General features: G+C 35.2%; 1 protein-coding gene across 3 annotated transcripts in view; it reads right to left on the reverse strand.

Annotated features, from left to right (window-relative positions):
- Positions 1–7,043: 7,043 nt before the first annotated feature.
- The window catches only part of LOC117328878, a 31,197-nt gene continuing 23,544 nt past the window's right edge, over positions 7,044–14,696 (reverse strand). For all 3 annotated transcript variants that reach the window (XM_033886472.1, XM_033886473.1, XM_033886471.1), the window contains 2 exons: positions 13,089–13,173; positions 7,044–10,291 (listed from right to left, as the gene is read on the reverse strand). In XM_033886472.1, the coding sequence (XP_033742363.1) occupies positions 10,087–10,291; positions 13,089–13,173 (290 nt within the window). In that variant the 3' untranslated portion in view covers positions 7,044–10,086. The remainder of the gene's footprint in view (positions 10,292–13,088; positions 13,174–14,696) is intronic.

Consider the following 14,696-nt stretch of genomic DNA (forward strand, 5'->3'; position numbering starts at 1 on the left):
GCGTTTTGTACATATATCAGGGACTGTTCTGATGTGTTTTGTACATATATCAGGGACTGATTCAAACCTTCCACACAGCAGATCAAAACTGAGTACGCTACGGTTCACCCCGGTATAATATAGAACTGTGGACATCCATGATAGTCTGAGGTCAATACCGATGACTGGGGCTTTACATTAATGTAGCATATAGGCCTAAAGAAATTGCATAAATGTTTGCCCAATAGGCGGGGCCCAATAGGAAAAATTGAGGTAAATCCTTTAATCCCTACTTGTCCTGAATACCTGAATATATTTTGATGAAATTTGATCTGGAACAGTATTGGGCAAATGAGATCAAATGTTGTATAAACAAACAATGTTTCACTTTTGGTGTGGGAGAGAAGGGAAGAGAGGGTCCAATAGGAGAAATATTGCATAAGGATAATATTTTATCAAAAAATTGAAGAAATAGGTCCAAAAGCAATTACATTTGTATTTAATATATTCATTCAATCTACAACAGCATAGCTTATCTCCCGAATGTTTGTCAATAAATAACTTACATAATATTTATATATATAAATTGGTATGGTTTTGAAAATTGCATGAATTCACAAAACATAATCTGATCAAGTAAACAATATAAATATTAATGCAAATTGCGAAACCATTCCAATTAATATATTTTATTTATTTATTGACAAGCATTTGCGAGACGAGCTATGCTGTTCTCCAACAGCTCTTGTTAAAGTTTAAGAATGTATTGGATTTAAGCATTAATTTGCATTAATTCTTATTAAATGAAACTAAAAAGGGATATTCAGTGCATTTTGAAACATTAACAGCTTAATGACAAGCAATTTATTTCAAAGTTGGACCAAAATCTAGCCCGTCACCGCCACATTATGTTTGTGTTATTATCTCACCTGGCCTGAAGGGACGTCAATCTAATTAAAATTAGACTTGTGATTTCCGCTTCTCAACGATACACTACAATACTCCATAAAATGTCAAGTTACACAGTACAAATCATGGAACGTCTTAATAAACACAGACTTATTCCCCATAAAATGTCAAGTTACACAGTACAAATCTTGGTAGGTCTTAATAAACACAGACTTATTCCCCAATGTCAAGTTACACAGTACAAATCTCACACAGTACATACGAGGAAAGGTCTAAATGATCAGAGACTGACAAATCATCAGGTCCCTAGGCTTTTTGGCAGAAAAGCTAAACCAAGGATAAAACACAAAACAAAAGTGATAATGTTATATCCACACTTTATTTGTCATGATTCACACTATGTAGACAACATGAATAACAATGCTACAGACATGTGAACAAAACATACCATATCTTACTATATCACACCATATCTTACTATATCACACCATATCTTACTATATCATACCATATCTTACTGTATTATACCATATCTTACTATATCACACCATATCTTACTGTATCATACCATATCTTACTATATCATACCATATCTTACTATATCACACCATATCTTACTGTATTATACCATATCTAACTGTATAATACTGTATCATACCATATCTTACTGTATCATACCATATCTAACTGTATAATACTGTATCACACCATATCTTACTGTATCATACCATATCTTACTGTATCACACCATATCTTACTGTATCATACCATATCTTACTGTATCACACCATATCTTACTGTATAATACCATATCTTACTGTATACCATATCTTACTATCAACCATATCTTACTATGATACCATATCTTACTGATAATACACATATCTTACTGTATGTATACCATATCTTACTGTATCATACCATATCTTACTGTATCATACCATATCTTACTATATCTACCCATATCTTACGATATATACCATATCTTACTGTATGACACCATATCTTACTGATATACCAATCTACTGTATTACATATCTACTATATCATACCATATCTTACTATACCATACCATATCTTACTGTATCATACCATATCTTACTATATCACACCATATCTTACTATATCACACCATATCTTACTATACCATACCATATCTTACTGTATCATACCATATCTTACTGTATTATACCATATCTTACTATATCACACCATATCTTACTATATCATACCATATCTTACTGTATGACACCATTCCTTACTGTATTATACCATATCTTACTATATCACACCATATCTTACTATATCATACCATATCTTACTGTATCATACCATATCTTACTGTATGACACCATATCTTACTGTATCACACCATATCTTACTGTATCATACCATATCTTACTGTATCATACTGTATCATACCATATCTTACTATATCATACCATATCTTACTGTATCATACTGTATTATACCATATCTTACTATATCATACTGTATCATACCATATCTTACTGTATCATACTGTATCATACCATATCTTACTATATCATACCATATCTTACTGTATCATACTGTATCACACCATATCTTACTATATCATACCAAATCTTACTGTATCATACCATATCTTACTGTATGACACCATATCTTACTGTATCACACCATATCTTACTGTATCATACCATATCTAACTGTATAATGCTGTATCACACCATATCTTACTGTATTATACCATATCTAACTGTATAATACTGTATCATACCATATCTTACTGTATCATACCATATCTAACTGTATAATACTGTATCACACCATATCTTACTGTATCATACCATATCTTACTGTATCATACCATATCTTACTGTATCACACCATATCTTACTGTATAATACTATATCATACCATATCTTACTGTATGACACCATATCTTACTATATCACACCATATCTTACTGTATGATACCATATCTTACTATATCACACCATATCTTACTGTATTATACCATATCTTACTGTATCATACCATATCTTACTGTATGACACCATATCTTACTGTATCACACCATATCTTACTGTATCATACCATATCTTACTGTATCATACTGTATCATACCATATCTTACTATATCATACCATATCTTACTGTATCATACTGTATTATACCATATCTTACTATATCATACTGTATCATACCATATCTTACTGTATCATACTGTATCATACCATATCTTACTATATCATACCATATCTTACTGTATCATACTGTATCACACCATATCTTACTATATCATACCAAATCTTACTGTATCATACCATATCTTACTGTATGACACCATATCTTACTGTATCACACCATATCTTACTGTATCATACCATATCTAACTGTATAATGCTGTATCACACCATATCTTACTGTATTATACCATATCTAACTGTATAATACTGTATCATACCATATCTTACTGTATCATACCATATCTAACTGTATAATACTGTATCACACCATATCTTACTGTATCATACCATATCTTACTGTATCATACCATATCTTACTGTATCACACCATATCTTACTGTATAATACTATATCATACCATATCTTACTGTATGACACCATATCTTACTATATCACACCATATCTTACTGTATGATACCATATCTTACTATATCACACCATATCTTACTGTATTATACCATATCTTACTGTATCATACCATATCTTACTGTATCATACCATATCTTACTATATCACACCATATCTTACTGTATGATACCATATCTTACTGTATCATACCATATCTTACTATATCATACCATATCTTACTATATCTAACTGTATGACACCATATCTTACTATATCACACCATATCTTACTGTATGACACCATATCTTACTATATCACACCATATCTTACTGTATCATACCATATCTTACTGTATCATACCATATCTTACTGTATTATACCATATCTTACTGTATCATACCATATCTTACTATATCTAACTGTATGACACCATATCTTACTATATCACACCATATCTTACTGTATGACACCATATCTTACTATATCACACCATATCTTACTGTATCATACCATATCTTACTGTATCATACCATATCTTACTATATCATACCATATCTTACTGTATCATACCATATCTAACTGTATAATACTGTATCATACCATATCTAACTGTATAATACTATATCATACCATATCTAACTGTATGACACCATATCTTACTGTATCATACCATATCTTACTATATCACACCATATCTTACTATATCACACCATATCTTACTATATTATACCATATCTTACTGTGTTATACCATATCTTACTATATCATACCATATCTTACTATATCACACCATATCTTACTGTATTATACCATATCTTACTGTATGACACCATATCTTACTATATCACACCATATCTTACTGTATTATACCATATCTAACTGTATAATACTGTATCATACCATATCTTACTGTATCATACCATATCTTACTATATCATACCATATCTTACTATATCATACCATATCTTACTATATCATACCATATCTTACTATATGACACCATATCTTACTGTGTTATACCATATCTAACTGTATCACACTATATCTTACTGTATTATACCATATCTTACTATATCACACCATATCTTACTATAAGACACCATATCTTACTATATTATACCATATATTACTGTATCATACCATATATTACTGTATTATACCATATCTTTGGCCTTTTGATTTTATGAGTTTGATGGTTTTATTAACAGGAAAAATATCTACCTCAGATTTGAAAAATCAATAATGTTTTATTAGGTCAATATGGTATTATACCAACCTGGTAGAATCAAGGCTGAGGGCATCAATTATGGACTTTACCTTTTATATGAGATATGACACGTGTTTGTTAAAGGGTTGAACTGTATTTAACAGGGAAGTTACATTGGCGCATTATATATATATACATGTTGCATTGATTATGACATCATATCTACAATATTTCCTTGATATTTCTAAAAATTGAAAAATCAGATTAAAATTTCAGAATATTAACCTCCAACTGAGCATGTATTTCCCAATATTGAGAATTGTGGAATGTCTTACCACATCTAATATTTGATACTCTGCTCACTACAGCCACAGTATCCCCAAATATTGTGTTCACTTCAACAACATTATCGCCAATTACATGTCAACTCTTAGTGTCATATAATTTTTATAATATTTTGATTTATATGTAATGGTCCATCTAATTTGATTCGATTAGATAACTCATGAACAATTATACATATAACTGGATAATTTCTTCATCGTTGTAATTTTAATAAATAATACATTTTATGATTATATACATTTAATTATGATAAAAAATTATACAAAGTACATGTTTGTTTATCAATACATTGTAACTAGAAATTGTAACTATAAATCAAGTATTGCTATCACTAAATTGTATCATTACTGCCCTGTTGCGTGTACATTAGTCCCATATATCAAGTTCTGACATCCCAGCCTTGAAAACATGATAAACTATCTAGTCTGTCTCAGAAAAGACATCATTAGTACAGCCCACCGTGGAGATCACAAAGACAGCCTTATTTAGACACTGAAGCATACAAACACGGGGTAAGGTACACATCGTGTTGTTCATATTTCGATATATATGACTTAAAACAAGAAGTGCTTCTTCATCTGTTTATTGGTAGATGCTAGGAATGCCATGATGTTGTCCCCATTCAGGAACATTAGGAACAAGGAATGTTGTCTGTTTTTCTTCAAATATTACAATATTACAACATAATGACTTTTGTAAAATGATACTCCACAAAATGTTTATGTAGGATGATACATACACCATGCACAGTACAGCCTATAGTAGGACGATACATACACCATGTACAGTACACCTATTAGATGTATAACCATGTACAGTACAGCCTATTCGTAGGTCGATACGTACATACAGACCATGTACAGTACAGCCTATTGTATGGACGATACATACACCATGTACAGTACAGCCTATAGTAGGACGATACATACACCATGTACAGTAACAGCCTATTGTAGGTACGATACATACAACCATGTACAGTCCAGCCTATTGTAGGAGACGATACATACACCATGTACAGTACAGCCTATTGTAGGACGTACATACACATGTACAGTACAGCCTATTGTATAGGACGATACATACACCATGTACAGTCATCGCTATTGTAGGACGATTACATACACCATGTACAGTAAGCCTATTGTAGGACGATACTACACCATGTACAGTACAGCCTATTGTAGGACGATACATACACCATGTACAGTACAGCCTATTGTAGGACGATACATACACCATGTACAGTACAGCCTATTGTAGGACGATACATACACCATGTACAGTACAGCCTATTGTAGGGCGATACATACACCATGTACAGTACAGGCTACAGTAGGACGATACATACACCATGTACAGTACAGCCTATTGTAGGACGATACATACACCATGTACAGTACAGGCTACAGTAGGACGATACATACACCATGTACAGTACAGCCTATTGTAGGACGATACATACACCATGTACAGTACAGCCTATTGTAGGTCGATACATACACCATGTACAGTACAGCCTATTGTAGGACGATACATACACCATGTACAGTACAGCCTATTGTAGGACGATACATACACCATGTACAGTACAGTCTATTGTAGGACGATACATACAACATGTACAGTACAGCCTATTGTAGGTCGATACATACACCATGTACAGTACAGCCTATTGTAGGACGATACATACACCAGGTACAGTACAGCCTATTGTAGGACGATACATACACCATGTACAGTACAGCCTATTGTAGGACGATACATACAACATGTACAGTACAGCCTATTGTAGGACGATACATACACCATGTACAGTACAGCCTATAGTAGGACGGTACATACACCATGTACAGTACAGGCTATTGTAGGACGATACATACACCATGTACAGTACAGCCTATAGTAGGACGATACATACACCATGTACAGTACAGTCTATAGTAGGACGATACATACACCATGTACAGTACAGCCTATTGTAGGACGATACATACACCATGTACAGTACATCCTATTGCAGGACGATACATACACCATGTACAGTACAGCCTATTGTAGGACGGTACATACACCATGTACAGTGCAGCCTATTGTAGGACGATACATACACCATGTACAGTACAGCCTATTGTAGGACGATGCATACACCATGTACAGTACAGCCTATAGTAGGACGATACATACACCATGTACAGTACAGCCTATTGTAGGACGATACATACACCATGTACAGTACAGCCTATAGTAGGACGATACATACACCATGTACAGTACAGCCTATTGTAGGACGATACATACACCATGTACAGTACAGCCTATAGTAGGACGATACATACACCATGTACAGTACAGCCTATTGTAGGACGATATATACACAATGTACAGTACAGGCTACAGTAGGACGATACATACACCATGTACAGTACAGCCTATTGTAGGACGGTACATACACCATGTACAGTACAGGCTATTGTAGGACGATACATACACCATGTACAGTACAGCCTATTGTAGGACGATACATACACCATGTACAGTATAGCCTATATTAGGACGATACATACACCATGTACAGTACAGCCTATATTAGGACGATACATACACCATGTACAGTACAGCCTATAGTAGGACGATACATACACCATGTACAGTACAGCCTATTGTAGGACGATACATACCCCATATACAGTACAGCCTATTGTATGACGATACATACACCATGTACAGTACAGGCTATTGTAGGACGATACATACACCATGTACAGTACAGCCTATAGTAGGACGATACATACACCATATACAGTACAGCCTATTGTAGGACGATACATACACCATGTACAGTACAGGCTATTGTAGGACGATACATACAACATGTACAGTACAGCCTATTGTAGGACGGTACATACACCATGTACAGTACAGCCTATAGTAGGACGATACATACACCATGTACAGTACAGCCTATAGTAGGACGATACATACACCATGTACAGTACAGGCTATAGTAGGACGATACATACACCATGTACAGTACAGCCTATTGTAGGACGATACATACACCATGTACAGTACAGCCTATTGTAGGACGATACATACACCATGTACAGTACAGCCTATTGTAGGACGATACATACACCATGTACAGTACAGCCTATTGTAGGACGATACATACACCATGTACAGTACAGCCTATTGTAGGACGATACATACACCATGTACAGTACAGGCTATAGTAGGACGATACATATACAGTACAGCCTATTGTAGGACGATACATACACCATGTACAGAAAGAGAGTCGTATTTCTTTTACGAAAATTGGATTTGAGATTATAATAACCGATAAATGATATTCTTTAATGACCCGATTAAATATATGCGAGTTATTTATATCTAGTGATCGTAAATTACGTGACTCACAAAGTGTCGCAGCCTACAGTATATATTTTTGGCATTACTAAGGCACTGCTGGCGATTGAAATGTCCGCTTACTTTGTATACCTATATAATACTGAATATAATGATTCCAATATTTCTACATTGTTTCAATAATTGTAAAGCGCGATTTTCCATGTATACCATGTATTAAATATGAATTCTGATTTTCCCAGTATAACAATGGTTCACAAATTGAATTAAAATGATCACAAAGTTTTTCGCTTTCGCTTCCGACTTACAGTCGGTAATCTAAGCTGTCGCTATGTTTAAAAGTTCCATCCGCTTGAAAGGATGTAAAATGCATTGTGTATTGCTGTTCATAGTATTGACAGGAGCCCAGACACATCCATTACTGAATAATACACATCATTTCGAAAGCTTTCAGATTCGTACCTGATCTGGACACTTAACGCATTACATCGCAGTTTAATCAAAATCAACATACAATTTACACCCAATGAAAAAGACGAATCTGGTTCTCTTTCTACCATAATTGTTTGCAACTACGTATTTCCACACTTGATTAAACAATAACATGGTTGACTTATCAAAATTGTATCAAGCTGCATTATTTCAAATTTCACATACTCATTGGCTGGTTCCTAACGGAGATTTTACATCCACAAACATACTTTCACTATTTTTATATACAAAATATTGTGTCATTGTAAATTAATCAATATGGTTTCTTTGTAAAAGACATATTGTTCATATTAAATGAGAAAACAATGAAAAGCTAGATATAACTAAGACACGTGGTTCAATAATGATGAGTATTCTCCAGTTTACAACAATAAAACTACCTGGCATCCATCATACTTGTATTTCTATTCTGTTAATCCTATTTCCTGTGCACACGCATATATAAATTTATGTTATGTAACGTCATAACCTCAGAGACAAACAATAATACGGGACGTCATGATGTCAGACAATTTATTTAACACGTCAAAGACAATAATATAGAACGTCATGACGTCACGGACAAACAATTATATGGGACGTTATGACACCACGGACAGACAACTATGTGATACCCTCATGACGTCACAGACAATTATATGAGACTCCATAACGTCACGGACAGACAGTTATATGGGACGTAATGAAGAGACAATTTGTATGAAATGTCATGACGTCACGGAGAGACACTTGTATCGGACGTCATGACGCCAAGGACAGAAATTATATGGCACATCATGACGTCACGGACAGACAATGTTTCTTTGTTACTGATCACCAGATCATTTTCCCAGAACGGTTTTTTCTGTCTTTCATTTTACATTGCGTCATCAAATAGCACATGTAGGGTATGATCTTAAGTTGTTGCCAAGCATTGGCTTACACGTGATTGCATGTCTTCATGTGTGTATCTACGAATTGATATTACATATATACATGTTTTCTTCGTATGATTTTATCATTATTATCATTTATAAGTGTTGATTGCACTTGCTCACACGTTTTGACATAATTGACCATGTTTACGTACAACTGCATAATCCATGTTACTGATCACTGGATCAAGTAGCCCGACTTTCCTCTGACCCTGACACCTACACCAGACATGGTGTCAAGGCCAGAGGAAACTCGGGACTATGGATCAAGGGGAAGTGAGGCGTCTCAAATTTCGTCGTCTGAGTCCTGCTCGAACAGATCAGGTTGTGTGTTGAGAGATTTGTAGGCACTGTTACGGGGGTTTGAGTGTGGCCCCGTCACGACATGGGTGGGGACTAGACTATCTGTTGTGGTAGTATCCATATACACCCCAGCGTTTAACATGGATGACATCTGAGAGCGTTTGGCTCGCCTCAGCTCCTCCCTCTCTCTGAAACAGCAAAATAGAAAACATACGGTTGGTTTATCTTCCCTCCTTTGTTCACTTTCAAGTTTATACCAAGTTTATTTATAACACTTAGTTATACAACTTATCGGTATAGTAAATAGCACACATGATTATAAATATAATGAACATATATTCTGTATACATCCTCATATATAGAGGATATTCTGTCGTATAACAGAATATTTTGATATTCGCTCTCGTGAAAATATCGATATTCTGTCATACGAGGGAAATATGTTACGTTCAACGTGAAACCAGTCAATTTTCAATTTATTGTATTTTCATGCTTAAAAACAAAATTTAAAACATGAAAAATTGATAGTGTCAAAAAATGCGGTAATCGGCAACGTAATTCATGACGTCGTCTCTTTGTGACGTTACTCCACGTCAATTTGACGGTGCCATTTTGAAAGAATTTATCATCGCAAATTTAAGCATTTTCTGCTGTTATCGGAGAATCTGTGCATGAAAAGCTAACGTCAAGTGAGTATTTTGTCACAAACTAGTCTGAATATTTAAGAAATATATACACCGAAATAACCAATTTATCCATCTTCGGTTCGATCGGAAAAATAGGCAAGTTTCAATGAAGTGAATACAAAGTTTAGCTCTGATTGGTCAAAAACGAAAAACTTATATTTTCATTGCAAAATCTTATTATTATTTTTCACTGCTCATCGCTGCAGTGAAAATATTCGTTTTATCAGTTTGATAAATTTCTAAATTTCACAGACAAAAATGCAATAAAAAGAGGATATTGAATGGAATGACAGAATATCGATATTTGAATATCAAAATATTCTGTCATACAAGTGAAATATATGTTATATTCAATGGGAAACCATTCAATTTTCTTTTAATTGCATTTTATGCTAAAAAATAAATAAAAAATAACGAAAACATTAACAGTGTCAAAAAGTGCGGTAATCACTTATCAGTAATCATTCTTGACGTCGTGTCTTTGTGACGTTATTCCACGTCAGCTTGACGACACCATTTTGACTTTTCTGCTGTTAGCGGCAAATCTGTGCATGAAAAGCGAACGTCAAGTGAATATTTAAGAAATAAAGCAAAATAACTAATTTATCTATCTGCGCTTCGATTGGAAAAATTGGCAAGTTTCGAATAAGGTGAAAACAGAGGTTCTCTCTGATTAGTCAAAAAAAGAAAAACTTATATTTTCACTACAATATCTTATATTTTCACTTGCACATCGCTACAGTGAAAATATAAGTTTTATCAGTTTGATAAATTTCTACATTTCACAGGTAAAAATGCAATAAATAGGGATTGCACAGTGTTTGCATTGCGTTTACGGTGGTATGAACGTAATAGGATACATACTGTGGATACATACTGTATCCTACTGCCCTCATACCACCGTAAGCGCAATAAAAACACCGTTCAATGCATATATTTACATCAAACAATTCGCTGAAATACCGTACGAAGAAAATAAAAGTCGTGATGTGTTGCGACGTTGGTAACTATGGCAGTCGTGGTTGCTAAGATAACATAGTTCCAGTAAATCTACTTAAAGACACCAGTTTTGTTAACAAAATTAAAATAATCAACTCATTATTTTTGTTTAATACATTTCACGTTTTCAATTAATTGATAAATTCACAAGCCACAATTTCAGTTTCGGATTAGCTATGGTTGTCAAGCACAGCGGGTATTGACACGGATTTAGTAGTGACGTAGTCGATTGGTCTATAGGAACTGTACGCTTCAGCCATTTGTTGTTAGCTTATTGTTGTACCTCGTTGAGAAGTTAAATGTTCACTCATTTCCGCAAACTTCAGTTTAGTTTTTGACAAAATACTCACTTGACATTAGCTTTTTGTACAGCCTTGAGATCATCGGGTAACAGGCTAAAACGTTCCGGCAACGTCACAGAGACGACGTCATGATTATGTTACCCATTCCAGTGCTTATTAATCAGCAGAGCCTTTTTTCACTGCGTTTACGCTAATTTTAACGCAGTCAGAGTTTACTAAGCTTAAGAAGGGAGAGATGTCAATATAAAGATATGTACCACAATGTAACAATATCTCAAAATAAAAAAAAAAGTCATCGTGTTACTAATTAAATACTCATGCATTTGTTTGCTTCCATCATGTATTTGCCCAACAAATTCAACTCATTCAATTGTTGGTATTTATTATTCTATAATCTTAAAAACAGATAACTAATACAGGTAGTATTTTTAAATATATTTTCTCCTAAGAAAGGAATGTCTGTAATAAGTAAAAATAAAACAAAATTCATCCTCTTCTTCTAAAAGGTCACATTTATTACAAATCTGTTTTTCCTGTCGATATCTCTAAACTTTCCGGTTTCTGTAGCGAGACGATATATGTGTCTTTGGGGACGAATTCACTCCCTCTCACGTCATGTAACAAAGACTCTCTTAAACAATGTATATTCAGCTCCTCCCTGACCCCTTACGGCCAGACGGATACAGAAGTCCAAACTGGGCAGGAATCAATGTGTTTAAGAATTACCCAGTACATTGTTTTTTGTAGTGTCCGCCTCATACGATAGTTTATACGTGTAAGTATATCTACAATGTAGTATAATACTACAGATACTTTTATCATCTTCTGTGTCTCATTGATGACCGTCCTCTTACTGCATCATTTGGTTACCCATCGTACAATACAGAACAAATATACTCATACATACTTTATGTTAATTTTATACATATTTACTAGTTGCTATGCATTAGGATTCATTACAACAATGGCTATGGATGCCATATATCGGGTCGACTTACCTTTTGTGTCGGCGGTACATGAAGGCGGCTACAGCCAGGATAATCAGACATACAACAATACCGAACACAGCTCCAGCGATGGCACCTGAGGGTAGGTACATAAAACAATATCAATCGTACTACATAGGATTCACCGACTTATCAGTCTTATGCTATTTCCCCCTGGCCTCAAAGTGTTCCCATAGATACCAACCAAATGCATGACACGATCAGAATACACCGTCTTACAATCACATTCAGATCACTCCGTCTTACAATCACATTCAGATCACTCCGTCTTACAGTAACATTTAGATCATTCCGTCTTACAGTAACATTCAGATCACTCCGTCTTACAGTAACATTTAGATCATTCCGTCTTACAGTCACATTCAGATCACTCCGTCTTACAGTCACATTCAGATCACTCCGTCTTACAGTTACATTCAGATCACCCCGTCTTACAGTTACATTCAGATCACTCCGTCTGACAGTCACATTCAGATCACTCCGTCTTACAGTTACATTCAGATCACCCCGTCTTACAGTTACATTCAGATCACTCCGTCTGACAGTCACATTCAGATCACTCCGTCTTACAGTCACATTCAGATCTCTCCGTCTTACAATCACATTCAGATCACTCCGTCTTATAGTCACATTCAGATCACTCCGTCTTACAGTTACATTCAGATCACCTCGTCTTATAGTTACATTCAGATCACCCCGTCTTACAGTCACATTCAGATCACTCCGTCTTACAGTTACATTCAGATCACTCCGTCTTATAGTCACATTCAGATCACTCCGTCTTATAGTCACATTTAGATCATTCCGTCTTACAGTTACATTCAGATCACTCCGTCTTACAGTTACATTCAGATCACTCCGTCTTACAGTCACATTCAGATCACTCCGTCTTACAGTCACATTCAGATCACTCCGTCTGACAGTCACATTCAGATCACTCCGTCTTACAGTTACATTCAGATCACTCCGTCTGACAGTCACATTCAGATCACTCCGTCTGACAGTCACATTCAGATCTCTCCGTCTTACAGTTACATTCAGATCACTCTGTCTTACAGTCACATTCAGATCACTCCGTCTTACAGTCACATTCAGATCACTCCGTCTGACAGTCACATTCAGATCACTCCGTCTTACAGTCACATTCAGATCACTCCGTCTGACAGTCACATTCAGATCACTCCGTCTTACAGTCACATTCAGATCTCTCCGTCTTACAGTTACATTCAGATCACCCCGTCTTATAGTCACATTCAGATCACTCCGTCTTACAGTTACATTCAGATCACTCCGTCTTACAGTTACATTCAGATCACTCCGTCTTATAGTCACATTTAGATTTCCCCGTCTTACAGTCACATTCAGATCACTCCGTCTTACAGTCACATTTAGATCACTCCGTCTTATAGTCACATTCAGATCACTCCGTCTTATAGTCACATTCAGATCACTCCGTCTTATAGTCACATTCAGATCACTCCGTCTTACAGTCACATTTAGATCACTCCGTCTTATAGTCACATTCAGATCACCCCGTCTTACAGTCACATTCAGATCACTCCGTCTTACAGTCACATTCAGATCACCTCGTCTTATAGT

This window comes from Pecten maximus, chromosome 6 (genome assembly GCF_902652985.1).
Source record: "Pecten maximus chromosome 6, xPecMax1.1, whole genome shotgun sequence".
NCBI lineage: Eukaryota > Metazoa > Mollusca > Bivalvia > Pectinida > Pectinidae > Pecten > Pecten maximus.